At 42.5% G+C, this 18,244-nt stretch overlaps 1 protein-coding gene across 3 annotated transcripts in view; it reads left to right on the top strand.

Moving 5' to 3' along the window:
- GPR132 (G protein-coupled receptor 132) overlaps nucleotides 1–13,751 on the top strand; it is a 182,666-nt gene extending 168,915 nt beyond the window's left edge. For 2 of the 3 annotated variants that reach the window (XM_085626228.1, XM_085626229.1), the window contains exon 3: nucleotides 12,542–13,751. In XM_085626228.1, coding sequence (XP_085482354.1) covers nucleotides 12,600–13,619 — 1,020 coding nt within the window. In that variant the 5' untranslated portion in view covers nucleotides 12,542–12,599 and the 3' untranslated portion in view covers nucleotides 13,620–13,751. Of the gene's footprint in view, nucleotides 1–6,857; nucleotides 6,960–12,541 lie in introns of those variants that run through there. The other variant, XM_085626230.1, reaches the window with a different exon arrangement.
- The last annotated feature ends 4,493 nt before the right edge of the window (nucleotides 13,752–18,244 follow it).

Raw genomic sequence — 18,244 nt, forward strand, 5'->3', positions numbered from 1 at the left:
TTGATTGGGCTTTCTTGCAACCACAATTGGTGATGCCCATGGAGTCGGGCCCTTCACCTTTTCAATAATCCCCGCTTCTTCGAGTTTGCGTAGTTCCTTTAATACCAGGGGTCTCAAATGAAATACAACTCGCCTGTGTTGAAGGGCCACTGGCTGCACCGAGGGGTCGATGTAGAGGTGTATCTGCATGTCCCGTAGACACCCAATGCCATTGAACACTTTCGGGAATTCTTCTACTATTTGACTCACCCCTTCTTGGTGTATTCCGAAGGCAAATGTGACTATACCCAGGGCCTCTGCTGACTTGCACCTGAGCAACATTCCGTGTCCTTCCTCCGTTACATATATCAGCGCCTCCACTTCCTGCTCGTCATAGGCTATGGTGGTTCTGAACTTTCCCCTAATGGCTAGGGGTTTGGATTCTCCATAGGCAAAATCTTTTGTCTTGGCAGGTGTCAATGGTGGATGAGGTGTCATCTCTTGGTATACTTCGCAGGCATGATGTATCTACGATCGCAGTCGAAGGACGTCCCCGGGCCAGAACCTGGCACTGCAGCAACCAACTCTGAGTATTTGCTGCTGACCCTACGGTGAACACCGAGTGCACCGTGTGTTCTTCTTGATCATCATCGTCCATATCACTGCCTTGTTCCTGTGTCTCCAGGATCACGTTCACCTGGGACCTCACTGTTCGTCCTCTACTGGATCAACATACCGTCATGAAGTGGTTAATTTTGCCACATGCCGTGCACTTCCTTCCCCTCGCTGGACACTTTGACGGCCAATGTGAGGGTCCCCCACAGTACCCACACAAACGCGTTCTCGGGCCTCGTGCTATCCTTGTTGATGATGGCGCAGCATTCTGGATGACTGCATTCACTGGTTAAGTCTTGGTGGGAGCCTGTAGCGCAGCCTGCATATGTGTTGCCGTGCCTTTGAGAGTTCTTTTGTTCATCCCATGGTAAGTATCTCTGCCAGCGACTTTCCTGATTCTTCCAGAAGGCACTCCCTCAGTTTCGCGGACACACACACCCGAATGACTTGGCCTCGGATCTCCTCTGTCTCATCCTGAAAACCACAAGTGCTGGCCAACTCCTTGAAAAGTGCATGAAACACATCTAGAAACTCTTCAGGCTGTTGTCTGGTTTGCCTGAATACGAAACATTCATAGTCGGGATTCGCCATGGGCTCAAAGTGAGCATTGAGTGCTGTGATAAGTGTGAGATGAGTATTTGGTGCTGCTTCACCACTGTCTTGGCTATCTTATATAGATATAAGAGCTTGCAGCACAATTTTTTCTTTACCTCTTTACCTTTTATACTTTAAGTCGGGATCCAAGCTGAGATTCATGTTCTCATGACCTGCATTGTTTGCAAAGCTATGTATCTATACAAGTTAATGTATTGTTTATCATTTATTGTTAAAAAGTTATTTAGATTTTACTTAATTTCCTCCGTCCCGGGAAACAAGTCAGCACAATGCTTAATCACATCTTTAAGTTTTGTCTCACAGCATAACAAACATATTGAAACTGATAATCATGCCGTCTTATGTCTTTCTCACGTACCGCCATTGTTTTGGCCTCTATGTCTACCTTAATCTGTAAACCTATAACTACTGATATGCAAATTTTGTGAAGCGCTCTGATGGCTTCGGGTCAAGATTATGCTATACAAAACTCCACCCAAAAAAAACATCCTTCCCTCCAAGATGCAAATTCATGGCCCTCTTCTGTTCATTGTCGACCTTCGTGGCCTCGAAGAATAGGAGCACCCGCTCCACCCATTCTCTCCACCTCGGGCCTGAGCAGACGGTGCCCCTCTACCACAAATGGCTCTATGGCAGGGATGTGCGCCATGGCGTGCTTGGCGCTGTGTCACCGGTATGGCACCCTGGACGACACTTATTGTGACTGCGTCCCAAGACAGCTATGGTTTTCCGTGCACTGAATTGCCGCTACTCACAGTTGGCTGTGTGCATATGTGACCTCAGCCTCAATCACCATCGACCAGATCAGCAGGCAGCACTCGACGATGGCACTCTGATAACACCCAGCAGGCGTTACAGGCAGCAGGTGGGTGAGGCACTACTGCAGCATGAGCACCGTGCACACATCAACACTGGTGAGCGGCCGCTGCCAAATGCCTCGTGTCTCAGTAGCACCCTCGTCGCCAAATGTTGTGTCTGGGCTATCTGTATGACTAGCCAAGTCTGGGGATTTATAGCATGCTGCGGGCACAGTGATGAGTGTGCGAGCCTCGTGGCGTAGGCCGTAAATAAAGCAACACACACACAACGTGATGTTTCGTTACGTAGTGCTCATGTGTCTCGGCTCTGATGCCAGACACACGCACACAACCATTTAATAACTCACGCTACGCGGGCCAAACCATGGTCAGTGACCTAAATGGGGAGAGTTCACTGCGCACCCCTGCATACGCGCAACATAATGAGCACAACCCACCAAAATCAAATATTGCGACGTGGGCGGCGCCAGCCGCAAATCTCCTTGTAACCCGTAGTTTCACTTCTGCCCCCCTCCGTCAGTTTACATGGTCATCCCACACAGCGGGAGCCCCCAACAGTTCAAATAGGCACCTCCGGGCACGAGAGGAATGACATGGGCGGCGGCAGCCGCAAATCACCTAGGGCCCTTTAGTTTCACTTCTGTCCCCTCCATCGGTTTACACAAGCGTCCCCAGGATGTGATTTTCCTCAACACACACACCCCAACAGGCCTGACTTCATTGGGCTAATCAGTTCTTTAAATGGGCCGGTACAGTCCGGTACGGAGTACCGGCACTTTTTTAATTGAGAGAGAGAGTTCCGGCACTTCTCAAGAGAAATGCAATACCTTTAATTGGAGAGTACCGGCTCTCCTCATAAACAAGCAGGTACTCTGCTACAGAGAACCTGCACTTCTATTTTTCCATTTCAAGCACTGGGGCTAATGCATGCAAACATTGGCATGAACACATTCTTAAAGATGTTTTGTGCTGTGTTTCTGTTCGTCCTGTTTTTTTCAGGTCTTCCTATCTATGTGACCTATGTTCATTGCCTGGGTTCATGGTGACCCAGTTTTTATTTTAATGGGCTCAGACATAGGAGTAAGAGAAACAGGCAGGTTGCACAGAAACATGGTATAAAAAGTCTCTGCCCATGTATGCAAAGCTTACCCATAGTAGCACATTAAAATCAGCCCAATTGGCTTTACCAATACTTATTTATTTAAATGGTCGTTGCTGCACATGTCACAAATAGTAATTTCTGAAGACGAAAGAAACAGCATGATTTGAGTAATGCATGCAGGTTTACAACTTTCAGTTTAACTTGTAGGTTATGAAGGGTGGAGAATGCCTCCAAACCGCAAGCTGGCAGACTTTCTCTTGTAGCTGCCCTCAACCATATTTCCTTTTCACTTTTGGCATGTGGTCTGTCTTACTCAACCACACCCACCTTTTCAAATGTATACATTTTTAGAACTGATCCTGTAATGAAAGTGTTAGTGAAAGTAACAAATGTCTTTCGTAAACGCTGCTGCAAGATGCACCAATCCATTGTCAAGCTCTCTCAGTGGAATACTGCATCTACGAAGGTGGTTAGTCACGTGGTCAGAGGTTTCATTTTAGTGTTAACATTAATGATGCAAATGAAATGGACACATTGAATTGTGTACTAATAATAAATATTTCAATCCGGGGCGTGGCTAGCATTGGTGCAGCAGATGCAATGCACCGAGGCTCAGTGCCCTGAGGGCCCCATCCAGCCCTGATAATTGTTGTATTTTGCTACCCCAATAATACAGAAATGGGCCATTTTCCTTGCTTGAACCAGTGCCCGTGGGATCATTGCTGTGGTACTGATTTCATTAGTGTCAAGAAATCTTATTAGCATCTTATGAATGCTTTAGAAAAAATACTCAACATGTATTTCCATCATCTCGCGTAGTTTCATAACATTAATGATAAGGTTAGCTCAGTGTGCTAACAGCTTGTTGTAGCAATCTCCATGCACAGTTGTAGGACAGAATATTGTGTACAGAGATAACGTCTGCCCTAGTATTATGTCCTATACATCATTTACAATAATATCGTATAGATTTTCTATTATTGACTCCACTGTAGCGATATGTTTGCAAACAATTCTAAAAACACAATATTTTTGTTTTACGATATTCAGACAAAGATATTCTATACTACTGTAAGCATATTGCATGTCTCAGGTTTACATGGTGCACCAGGGCCCGCACTTTGTAAAGTGCCCCTTGGGTGAAACAGCCTTGTGTGCCTGATTTCTGCACTCCTGGGGCACTTCGGTACTACAGAAGGTACAGTCCCTTCTGTAATACATATAGCGCAGTCCCAGTATACCTCCGGCGTTATCCTAAAAGCAGTGCTTTAAATGGGCCGGTACTCACCGGTACTGAGTACCGGCACTTCCGATTTTTTTTGCCCTCAGTACCGGCACTTCTCTGTAGCCAGGGAGAGTGCCGGTACCCTGATCCACAGCACGGCAGGCGCAGGTTAGGTTTCTCCTCCAGGGCAGATTCCGCTCTGCTTCAGAGGAGCATGTCATTATGTGTAATGGGTTGATCTGGTTTATTGCCATAAACGCATTTCATGTGTGTTTTGACATGTGGTGCAACTGGTACAGATGTCATTGGGTACGATCATATATTGCTCTTTGCCCCGCCCCTAGCCCCGCCCACTTGCCACGCCTCTATTCTAATGAGTACCTGCACTTATTTTTTCCCATTTAAAGCACTGCCTAAAAGGGATATCCTCACTTGGATGGGGGCAAGGCCCCATGCAAATTAAGGAAGCAGTTTGTCTCTGTGGCTGCGCTGTGTTATGGACACAAGGGCAGAGCCAAAGAGACTGTTAGGAGTTGCACTAACTGTACACCACAAAGAAATGCTGCACAGTCAGTGCGCGCCCTGCGGGTGCCCTGTGTGAAGTGGCAACATGAGAGTACACTGTGGGAGAAAGAAAAGAAATCATAACAGCAGTAAAACAGAGTTGTGTTTCAATCCATAAATTTCAGTTTTGAATGTATTAGTTTAGAAAATGGCGGAAGGAGTGGATGTTAATATGTTTTCTGGAGTTAAAAAATGTGTGTTTCTTCCTTTAAGCTCGAGTAGCATAATTTAAAGCTCCACACCTTTATATGCAATTTATATACCCAACGTGAGTTTAACTGTATTAATCTGTGTGCGTTTATTAATCAGAAGTAGTAAGTGGCTATATAATCCCTATGATAAATGTATTCACCTTAATTACAAATTGTATTTCTTCCTTTAATGTGCTTGATATATTTAATTATTCTAACTGTATTCTTTCAGAAGTCATTCTGGATCTAACGTTACCTAACTTGTAACCAGGCCCAAGTTGCACATGTTGCATCTCCATAAATGTTTTTGCCAGTGCCTTGTTTTTCTCTCATCTGCAGGTGTCTTATCTTGTGTCTTGTCAGTTACAATATGCTTGTGGTTTATTGTATTAGATTGATATTTAGATTTATAAACAGGGCCACTGGAATTATCCAACTCTGCGGCCCCTGCTGTTTTTCCTCATAATAAAGGATTTGGCGCATTTGCCGCATAATCCATCACCTGATACATGATCTGCAGATTTTAACAAAAATGTTTTTTTATTCTAGCTCAAATGGATTAAAAGTTACTAAAAACATTGCAATATGTGTTTGTGGGCCCTCGAAGAACCTTCACAAAGGTTAACTAGTCATCTTTCTGTTACTTACTTATGTATTTGGTTGAACAACCGGTACTAATGAGGTAAAATCTTCACCCAGACAGTAGTACCTTGTGTAAAAATGTGAAACGGATGAAGTAATACTATCAAATAATGTGTCGCATAATTTGCCTATTCTTGTCGCATAAATTAGTCAACCCTGCCACATAATTTGGTGCTCCGCTGCTGCATAATTCCAGTGGTCCTTACCTTAAACTTGGTGCATCTGTTGCTCACACCTTCTCATTCATAGAAATCTCCATGTCGCTTTCGATGCTTTATTTAGGATAGGGACACTCCTTTATGGAACCCTTTTTTTGGATATCTAGTCTCTCTTTTAATTAGGCAGTCCGGTTTTAGGTTTAAACCTATAATAAATGATAAAACCCTACCGAAAGGGAAATAGCCCTCACCAGTGTAAATATATAAACATCGAAAAAACACCTGCACAACCACAAACTAAATGTCATTCAAAGAAAGGAACAGGAGAGTGACAGAGTCATTTTTTTGCTTCCTTATGTGCCTAATACAATGTAGCTTTGTTATACAAGGTTGCAGCAAGAAAGACTGGGCTAACATTATTCTGCTTGAATTTGTTATTTAGGGACGTCACTAAAATATTGTTTCTTCTTCCTTTTGATTTTTTCAGTTTTGTGGTCTTGGGTCTAAAGTTGCAGGGTTTAGAAGCATGTTTTAGGTCTTGTTTAATTATTTTATAAACTGTATAGAATCAGGAAATTTCAAAATCATATTTTATATTTTGGCTACGTTTGATTCTTTCACTGATAAGTAAAATAGCTGGTTTCATAAGAATCTTTCCTACTATGTGTAATCACATTTTACCAGAGAATGGGTAAAAACCTTTGATACATCAACCCCCAGTTTCTAGTGAGTCAGTATTGATAGTAGGTGAATTGCCAACACCTCAGGCTTTAAACATTCAATGCAAGGTATAGTGACCGGTATATGTAAAAAGAGTGCTATCACCAAGCATCCAGGATAGTAGAGATATGATGCCAGACTCTTGGAAAACATGGAACTTGAAATGCTGCTGCAAAAAGGTTCTTTCCAAGTTCAACAAAGATTGGAGTGATATTGTTTGTATTTGCAGTGATTCAACTACGTATATGAAAAAGTTGTTTGATGACCTGCCAAAACCGATACCTGAGCTGAAGTGCTTCCCTGTAAGAGATCCTTGCCACTTGTTAGATGGTATGTTGAAAGCATCCTTACAGTCTTTAGAGTTAATGAAAAATGCTTTAGACTTTTTAGTCCATTTTGATTCACTGTTTTGTTATGCACGGGAACTAAAACGCAAATATTTATCATTTTGTGCTTTTTGTGGCATCAAAGAAAGAGTCATCCCAACTGTGTTACTTACACTTAGGTGATGGTTCACAGTCCAAAGGGAAAGGGCAGTGAATGCTATATTATTCACATGGCAATTGTTTATAGAATTTGTGCTGAGTGATGAGGCCAAAGACGAGAAATGTGAGGATCTTTGGTCACATTTTGATAGTGATGTGAAAAGAAAAGAAAACTCTACTGCATTCTTAGATTTTTACAGGAAAACATAACTGCTGTAGTGGACATAATAACAAAATTAGAGTCTGAAAACACTCTTGTCTGCCAAGTGTTCAGCATAATTGGTGTATATGTGAAACAACTCCTTGAGAGTAGGCTGGGCGACACCTTCAGTGAATTTGGCACTGCAACATGTTCCATGTTAGAGTGTTTGCCACTTGGTAAGCAACACAATGTAGAAGAGCAATTAAGGAGCTTTTATTTTATAATGCATGAGAAATGGCTTGCAATGATGCATAGAAATGTCACTTCACCAACCATGGCATTAGAAGTCAATGAAACCTCACTGTGGTACTCTGTACACGTTCTAGATTCCTTCCGTAAAGGGAATCTTCTCCGTAGTTTCAAACGTGCTGCTTCATTTTTGACTGCTTCAATGACTCTGAGGGCATAAACGCCCACTTTAACGCAAATGTTGCAGAACCTGCCCAGAGAATTGCAATCTTCAAGTGCACCAGTATTGGCATGGAAAGTTATGTCTGTGGCCAGAGTTAGAAAATTGTGTACTGGCTGTTTTGGCGTTGCCCGTCTCAAGTGCCAATGTTGAGAGGGCCTTTTCACAGAAAAAAGTTTACATGAGAAGGAAACAGCGAGCGCACATGACCAAAGACTCACTGAAGTATTGTATGGTCTACTACAATAAGTTTGATTTGCAAAAACGTATTTGGACCTCGTATACACTACATACACTGTCTATATACCATGTGCTATCTGTGCAGAAAGCAAGCAATAATAAAAGCAAAACGTTCCATAAACACCGGAAAAACACTGTTTCAGTTGTTTTTAATGGGAGAAAATTTGTAACCACTGATAACCCCTGGTTTTGTAAGGTATTAAAATCACTTGAAAACACGGAAAAAAACACCAGAATTTACCAAAAATAGAAACTGAAAATAGGAAAGCCTACTTATAATACTATGCATCTTTTACCTCATAAATGTCCTTGTACAATTTCATTGCTTGATCATTTCAATATGTAATCTCTTACAATATATTTTCTATAAATGTGCTCATTGAATTAATTTATAACCTGAACTAATTTTTTAATAAAACCCTTACGGTTTAGACCCCATCCTCTCTGTTGCATCTGTGAAGTCACATTGGTTTCACTGTAATTGAAATGAATTGCTGATGATAGCTTCTTTCCTACACTTCAGGTCGACAATCAAAGGTCCATAGACCAGTGGGGAATTCTCATTGATGACTTCACTTAGAGATTGAAATTCAAGGATATAGGCTCCATCAAAATCAAGGGGTAGAGATCTCCCACAAGTCGTGGTTGCACCAGAGTTAGATTTCTGTAGGCCAATTGTTCTGGATTTAGATATCTCGAGTTGAAGAGTTTTCTGCTTCTAAATCTTATCAGACCACCAAAAATGGGCGACAATCATGAGAGGTAAGAATATCAGAGCAGGGGATGATTTGATCACATTTTCATAGGGCTAGTGACAATCCAGAGTGCTGAATGGAGTACTGCTTTGAGTGTTGCAATGTGTGACTGGCAAGTATAGTGATCCCAAAGTCCACTCTTGCTATAAATAGGGCATGGGTTTCACGTTAGACCAAGTTCTAAACAATTAATTTTCCTACAATTTGTATGAGGAGGTCAAAATGAAATTTATGATGATTGGAAATATAAATGTCTGGTATCTCTGTCATGTCCTTTGGGACATCTGCCTTTGCATAGTGTACATTAAAAACGTTTACATATATTAAATTAGCCAACCTCCCAAATGGTAGTCACACATATCAAAGTTATTAGAGAATGATATATCAACCAACAAATATGAGGTTCAGCAATAAGAAGATTAGTGATATAAAAACAGAAAACAACCCTGTTATTAATATATAACCCAAATTTCCTAAAGTGTAAATAAGCAGCTTTGCATCCTCGTGTATGTAAAATATTAGTCAGTAGATCTGTGTTCAGTAAATTTTACCCTGTTTTTGCAATTAGTCTATGAATATTTTGTAAATAAATGTGACAAATTTGTATGTTGGTTGATGGGTGTAAGCACTTCTCAAGCAACAGCCACAATACTTGTCAGGGTGAACCACAAAAGTCACTAAATTAACCAGTGCTTAACTAACCAGTGCCTATCTCTCTGGCAAATTGGCACACAAGCAGTCAGGCTTAACTTCGAGGCACAATGTTAACTATTTCTGCAGCACACAAAATACCACAAAATAAAAATCCCACACCAATTAAGAAAAATAGAGTAGCATTTAGTTGAATATTTGACACCAAAATGACAGAAATCCATTCAGTACAACCAGACATATGCAGTTTCAAAGATTTAGGTACGTATAGCGCCTAAAAGCACGGAGTGCCACTTGCAGCCACCCAGTTGTGCTAGACAAGAGAAGTGAGGGAGTGCAGGCCAGACACAGGGACCAGGTTAATCCAGCTGAAAAAGTTACCTTCTCAAAGTCCAGCAAGAAGAGTCCCGTTCGCTGTGGAGGACTTCTATAGCATGAAGAGCAATCGGGCGGCGCGGCCGGTCATCACTGTAGCGCAATGATCCTGTTGGACGTCATGAGCAGTCATTGGCGCATCTTCGCATCAGTGGTCACTGTGGGCTATCAATGCTGTAACAAAACTTCCAGACCTCAAGTTGCCAGTCGTCGCTGGCAGACACTGTAGTACAAAGAGTTGAGTTCACCAGAGATTCACATTGGCAGTCAGTGTGGGCAGCAAGATCTTGACAAGAAAAGGTCACTTTTCAGTCGCAAAGCGCCCCACACTTTAGAATTTCTCCTATGTAGTTAGAGGACTGAATTCTGATGCCAACCAAGTGCCCAGGCCCTGGGGAGGCACCTCTTGGAGGATCAAGGACCCACTCTTGCAGAGGCCAGAAGGGCTCAGGCAGGTCCAGTTGCAGGTCCAGTTGCAGCAGATCAGCTGGGAAGTTCCATAGAGGCCTGTGGAGCTTGTTATGTCATGCAGCTCTGAACAGAAGGTCAGTCAGCTGACTCTTGGAGTCATTTCAGGTAGCCTGGGATGAAGATAGCCGGTCCAGTCTTACTTCTCAGACAGTTGGGCAGGCCTCTGGCAGCAAGGCAGCCCTTCTTCTATAGTATCCACAGGCCCAGGGGTGGACTGAAGAGTCGGTCTGAGGGTCCAATATTTATACCTGGTGCCATCTTTGATGTAAGAAGAAACTTCCAGACTTCCCCCACATCTGGTTTAGGAATTGCCTTAATTCTCCTGCCTTATTCACAGGATGTATAGGAGTCACAAAGGCTAGTGTGAAGTTAGTTCTTTGTATCTGTGCTGGTGTGGTAAGTGACAGCTCTGCCGCCCTCCCCAAAATGGTCAGGATGGCCCATCCTGCCAACAGCCAGTCCCCCTTTTGTGATACTGTCTGAGAGGAATGCATAAAGGTCAACTGCCAACTACACCAAGTCATGTGATCCAGGGAAAAGGCTGCAGGCATCAAATGGTTAGGACATGAAAATTCCAACTTTCTAAAAGTGGCATTTTCAGAATTCTGACCTAAATTCTGACTTTACCATAAAAAATGGCACAGAAGGTCCGCATCACCCTGCAGTTATCGGACCTGATGCATCGCAGAAGGCATACTATATCCCCAAGCCAGGTCCTTGCATCCCTAGTTAATGGTAGCCCAACAACGACACGGCCTCCACATCGCAGCCTCGCCACTCCTCAGAACCAACACATTGCCTCAGCTGTGTGCCACATTCTTGACACAAGGACTTCCATCGCAAGCCCTGACAACCAGACCCTCGAAGACAATGCATAGAACCTCGCACCACAGTCATGCCACATCTCGGAAACGACTTATAGTCTCGGCTGCATGAGGCTTCTTCACCTCGGATTCACGCAATGATCTGCAACCACGCTTTAAGATACTTTGTTCAGTGGGCCTAATCTGGTCCCTGTAGCTGGCCCATGCTCCATCATATTTGGCTTGAACTTGTGACTTTGTACCGGTCTGGCGTGACCAGATAACTCTTGTTGGTGCTTTGACCTTTTTGGTGCTATTTTGACCTAAAACTTTGAAATTCAATATCTTCGGATTCCCCGATTAGATTTTTATCATTTTGGTCTTTTTTATTTATTACTATCTACTCTATTTTTCTAAACCTGGTGTGGGATCTTATTGTATGGTGTTTTTCCTGCTTTGAGGGTTTGAAATATTGCACAAATACTTTACACATTGCCTTCAAGTTAAACCTGACTGCTCTGTGCTAAGGTACCAGAGGGTGGGCACAGGTTAATTTGGGGTTTGCTTGTGCCTTACCATGACTAGCATTGTGGTTGCTGCTTGACCAGGGTTCACACGCCAGTCAACCAGAAACCTAATTTCTAACACTACCTGTTCCCCAAAAAAAGTTATCCCTTATTAAATGTAATAAGGTAAGCCAATGTGTGCCTAAGGGAAAGGTATATCTTGCAGTAGTGAAAAACGAATTTAGGAGGTTTTTACTACCAGGATATGTAAAACGTAAAAGTACATGTCCAATTTTTTAAATACACTGCATCCTGCCCTATGCACTGTTTAGGGTCTACCTTAGGGATAACTTATTTGCATTAAAAAGGAAGGCTTGGGCCTGGTAAAAAAAGGTTTACTGCACACAGGCTTTAATGGTAGGTCTGAGACATGTTTTAAAAGGTGGCACAATAAGTGTGGCAGGTCCACTAATACCACTTAATTTATAGGCCCCAGGTACATGTAGTACCACTTTACTAGGGACTTATCAGTAAATTACATGTGCCAACTGGGTGTAAGACCATTGTACTATATTTTAGGGAGAGGGCACAAGCACTTTAGCATGGTTAGCAGTGGCAAATGCACAGAGTCCTAAAAACCAACAAAAGCATGTGCAAAAAACAGGAGGAATGAAGGCAAAATGTTTGGGGGAGACTCTGCAGGGAAGGACAGTAAAAGTGTGCATTATGGGACTCTTGTCAAAGGGGCACCATTTTAGCCCACTGGTCCCTGACATCAAAACACAGCTACTCGTGGTGTGTCTTGGTTTTCCCCATTCCTTAAAAATACTGGGAAAACCTCTAGTTTTACATTTCAGTGTTCAACTGAAGTTTGCCTTTTGTGTTTCCTATCTGAATAAACAAGAAATTGTTATCCAATAAATTAATTTAATATGAATGCATTGTTTCTAATTACTACCCTATATGCTCTATGCTGTGTTACACTTTTACATCTAACTTTTCAACTTTCTTTCAGTTTGTAGGAAAGTGCCCTCTGATGTTTTCACTCACGTCTGCTGCGACCAACCACGACGATGAACAATTCAACAGAAAGATGCAATCTACCGTTCGATGAAAGCACAACGGCTCTGGTTGCCACCTACAGTATCGTATTTGCCCTCGGACTACCAGCAAACATCTTGACAGCATGGCTGACTTTCCTACAAATCAGAAGAAAGAATGTGCTGGCTGTGTACCTTTTCAGTCTATCTCTGTGTGAATTGATGTATCTGAGCACTCTACCACTGTGGGTCCTTTATGTTCAAAATAACCATCAATGGAAGTGGGGATCAGTAGCCTGCAAGATAACTGGATACATCTTTTTCAACAACATCTATATCAGCATCCTCCTCCTGTGTTGCATCTCAATTGACAGATTTGTGGCAGTGGTGTATTCCGTGGAGTCTAGGTGCTGGAGGCGTCAGAGGATTGCAATTGGCATCACATGTGGTCTCTGTACATCGGTTGCTATCATCCATTCTCCGGTGTTCACCGTGAGCGACGGGGTGCAAACCCAGAATAAATCATCCTGTTTTGAAACATTGCCAATGCCTTCACGGGTGGCATCATTCAACTATGCCAGATTTCTGGTTGGCTTTGCCATTCCCTTAGGGGTTCTTGTCTATACTAACTGTGGAATAGCAAAGATCATTCAAACAAGCACCCTGAGTGTGGAACAGAAGCGCAAAGTGAAGTATTTGACAACTGTGGTTATATCAATTTTTCTAACATGTTTTGCACCATATCACGTGGTGCTACTTGTAAGGGCCATAGTTTATTCCCTGAATCCTGGACAAACCTGCTGGTTTGAAGAAAAGATCTACACGGCCAACTGTGCTTTGCTGTGTTTGGCCACGGTCAATGGCATCGCTGATCCATTTATTTATGTCTTAGCCAGTGAAAACGTTAGAAAAGATATCTGTAGTGATCTTAGAAAATGGAGACTTCATTCCTTCTCAAACGTTAGGAGTGAGAGCAACCTGTGCCCTCAGTTACAGAATCAGAGACAGTCACATAAAAATGAGGAAATTGCGGAAAGTAACATTTTACAGTGACCCATTGACATTCCACAAGAAAACATACCAAATGTACCATAATATTTTTTCTATAAATGGTTACCAAGAGACTTACTGTCCTTTTGTGTGTTAATTAAATACATTGTTTTCAATTAAATCAGCGGACTGCAACATTGTCTCATATTCCATCTTGATTAATAAGCTTTTCGAGAAGCTCTGTAAGTAAATGTTTCAGCTTCTTTCTCTCCCAGAGAACCCAGCCCAATACACTTCCTCTGTTCAAGTCTTCAACCTCTCTCCTTCTCTGTGGAGTCTTGCAAGCTCAGTACTTACGCCCACCTTGTTCAATGCATACCTAGGTACGTCTGGTCATTTGGCTTGGTTACCAACTCATATATCAGTGACACACACTCATCTCCATCACTGGTGATCCCCATCTAGTTCAATTTAATTTCTGTTCTTGCATGAGAGCTGTTGCTAGTTGGATGCAGAACAACTGTCTCAAGCTCCACAATGACAAGATGGGAATTCTTCTATTTGGCCACCAGCCTCCTGTCTGGATAGTGGCCTTGTGGCCACAGTACTTGGTACTCCACTACCCCCAGTTGTCCTGCAACAACTTTGGTACCAATTTCATGAATGTATTCACTTTTGTGAACCACATTAATTATGTTTCCAGAATTCATCCTACTAAAATGACTCAGGAAGACTTTACCTCTGCTTCCTTTTTAGCCTCGTAAAATGATCATTCACTCCCCAATCACTTCTCGCCTCGGCTTTGGAAATTCTATCTACCTTGGGCTCCCAGACTAATGCCCAAGCCACCTCCATGTCATTCAAAATTCAGCTGCTTAGCTTATTTTAGCTCTTCCTTTTACTTTCCGTGTTTCAGCCTACTTAAAAGATTTTCATTTTTACCCCATCAAAAAATGCTCTGTGGTCAAGGCCCTGTGTATGGTGCACAGAAATGTCGATCACATTGGCTTCACACATCTCAGGCACAAGTTCAGGCCTTTTCTACCGAGACACTCCCTTAGATCCATCTCAGTTGAACTTCTTCTGTTCTGTCGCATCAGCAAGCATGAGCTGGGTGGCTGTTCATTCTCCTGCTAGGCATCCAAGCTCTGGGATGATCATCTTCTCACTCTCCGATTTACTGTTTGTCCCCTTGCCCAATGGAAAATACTCAAAATTTACCTATTCAATAATTTCTCTCTTTTTTTGAGTCCACTGCCTTAGTTTCTACTGCACTTCTGCACCCTCTCCCTCTTTTCCCCCAGCCCAGGAACAGTGGCGTAATGAAACTTGAGGGCCCCCCCCCTGCCAAGTACATGGAGGCCCCCCCACCAGAGTCAGTCAGGAGCTCTCAGGCCAGGTTACTGTGCTGAGGGGGCCCCCTGGAGCTCGGGTCCCGCCCGTACTAAGGTGACTGCGGGCCTATATTACATGAATATAGGTGTTTACAACGAATGCTTTGTTCATGCATTCCTTTACAACGCGGTCGTTACAACGACCACATTGTTACCATGCAAACCATTACATCGCAAGTCGTTTCAACGACTTGTGGAAGGCGGCACGCTGGACTTAGGAATAGTATTATTTACTATTCCTACTCCAGTTTGTGCAACAGCAGGGAAGGTGTTGGATTCTAAATCCAACACCAGCGAGCCCCCTACAGCAAGGCGTTAAAATGACTTGCGATGTAATGGCTCGTGTGGTAACAATGCAGTCATTGTAAAAACCGCGTTGTAATGGAACCACGTTGTGGAGACAGCGTTGTACACGCTGTTTCCCACATTACATCACTGCCTACGACGCCTTGTGGGTATTTGCCGTGCATAATAAATTCCTAATATAAACTAAAACACAACGTATGAAGTCATTCGCGAGGATTTCCACACAAGCTCCTGTCTTTTCAGTATTACTGAGAGGTGTAAGACACAACACCAAGGTTGATCATCTCACCCTAAAGTAATGTCACATCCTATATATTAACTATCACTACACTGTATGGTAAGTATATAATTATATTTGAACCTCCACCTCTACTTACATATACTTCCCACGTAATGTAGTGGTTACCTGGATGAATTGAATGCCGTATCATTTTCATGCAATAGAATGCATGCAATAGAGTGAGGGCAAAGTATACCTTAGTGAGACAAGATTTCTGGCACCCTTTCAAATGGTCGTAATGCTCTGATTATTACGTACAGCACAGTTAAAACAATTATGTTGTTCAGACACAGCATGGCCATGTGACCCATCAGATATATATCGGACTCTCTTCAGTCACAAGGAAGTACATACCAATACCTCAAAAGAGAAATAATATCAGTTCAGCTTTATGATGGCTGACACCCAACCTCTTGTCGTGCCTAAACATTAAAAGAGAAACAACAGTACCAATTATATGATGCATGACTCAATTTTAACGACTATAAAATATACTCTGAAGCATATATTAAGCTTGAGAAAGTTTGAGTTTTGTTGAGTCTGTAAAGGGTTTATTGCAAATCTCAAAATCCTGTGAATCACGGTGCTGACGAACAAGAGGATCCCCTATATATCAACTATGGAACAATGCTCTCCAACCCAAGGAAGGGCTCTAATATTTGTCCTACCATATACACACTTTTTGCATTATACTATGCCATAGGTGTACATTCACATATAAGGGTATGGGTGTATAGAAAAATGTTGCTTGCACACATACTCCGCAACTGGGGAAAATGATAAAGTTCCATGTTGGTATCAGCGAACACTCTGAGGTGGAAAAACAGACAGACCTATTTTTCCTAAAAAACACAAAAACCATATAATAGAACAGAATACTCTGACTCTAGGTTGGATTATTATGGACCTCTTCACCTCTGTAGGAAATAACTCAAAGGCTCTTCTAGGGCACCAGGAGGAGAGAGTGGTCTTACCATCAACATCAAAGGTGGTAGAGAAAGGAGAAGGTAAGGAGATAAAAAGAAGGGAGACTTTACTTTTGTTTTTGCTTCTTACCCTCTCAAGTGCATCTGTGCTGGTGTCAAGAAATGGAGACCAAATATTCCAGAAAGTCTCCATGTTGTTGTGTAGTTTATACACAAGCCTCTCAAAAGAAGCCACATTACGCATTTCTGTTAACTATTCATCATGTGTTGGTAGTTGCAATGATCGCCAGCGCCACAATATGCACATCTTGGCTGTACTTATGACCATGGTTAGAAGACACCGATTGTAATCCCTTATGGGGTCAGATTGGTTGTGTGATATTGCAAAAACAGCTTATTCATTACAGATTGGGATATCTCTAGAGTTCTTCTGAGGGTGATCCTGATTCCGGAAGAGAGTCGGCATACATCTGGGAAATCATAGCAGATGTTGACTATTTCACAGTCTGCTTGGCCACATCTCCAGCTATTAGAGTGGGGCAATAGACTTGTGGTAACTTATTTCTGGGGCATCCAATGCCAAACGAAGCATTTAACTAGGCAAAACATCTTCCTGGCTTCTCTTGTTACTTTGTCTATGTTCTCTTTCACATTAGCCCAGTCCTTCTCTGTGTAGTCCACTTGTACCACTTCAATTTATTACAAAGCTGTAATAAGAGGGCTTTCGAATGCAGCATATATAGCTTTAACTTATAGCACCCAGGTGTGACTCCCTTAAGTAACTCCCAGTGTTTCAAGTATTGTTGGGTGGGAGCGTCTGGGATGTGCAAAGGCCACACTGTTAATGTGCTATTTAGGCAGTGTTTTAATTATGTGTATTTCCATTTCAGAGAATAAGGTAAGTGGGATCCCTCTTGTATTACTTCTGAAGGTTTTAGGTCTTGCAGTGCTATTAACTGATCTTAGGTGAGAATCCCCATCTTTTGCCAAATTCCACGTCTAATGGGTTGTCCTCCCACCCATATGGTGGTTTTGTTCCATAAAGGTGCGTAGGTATGCAAACTGGCATTGCTTTTCAGCAGTTTCTGAGAGTGAATCTAGGATCACTGACTTTGACTTTGATGTTAATTAGGAAGGTATTTTGTGCTGATAGAGCAAATGGAGTCCTGGTTCTTTGCGGATGGCATCTCACTCAATTAGAACCCATAAAAGAGTTCTTTGCCACATTTAGGTCAATTGTGATAAATGTAGTGCAGTGCTGTAGTGTTCAATACAGGGTAGACTTAAACCCCCGCACTTTCTGTGTGCCACTAATTTAGATATTCTCAGTCTTGGTCTCATGTTCCTTCACAAACAGCCATTAAAGCACTCGCCAATGGATTTCACCGGGAAGGTCTTGAATTAGAATGGCAGTGTACCTAAAACATGTGTAAATCAAGGGATCACCACCATTTTAACTGCTTGTATTCGCCCCCATAGTGATAGGTATAGTTGGGACCATTTTCTACAGTCCAGATTACTTTTGGTCCTGAGCGAGTCTAAGTTATCTGGTATCATCTTTTCCAAGCCCCCATTCATGTATATCCCTAGATAATTGAGTATTTCCGGCTTCCGTAGGAACTGATGTCCTCCAATGGCAGTTTTCCTGTGGTCTGGGACACAGGTAGTGCTTCAATGTTGTCCCATTTGAGTTTGTAGCCCGATATGGAGGAGGTGTCTGTTATAGTGGACATAAGAGCTGGGAGTAAGCTATTTAAGTAAATAATTGCTAGCATGATGTTG

The sequence above is a fragment of the Triturus cristatus genome, chromosome 9, assembly GCF_964204655.1.
Source record: "Triturus cristatus chromosome 9, aTriCri1.1, whole genome shotgun sequence".
NCBI lineage: Eukaryota > Metazoa > Chordata > Amphibia > Caudata > Salamandridae > Triturus > Triturus cristatus.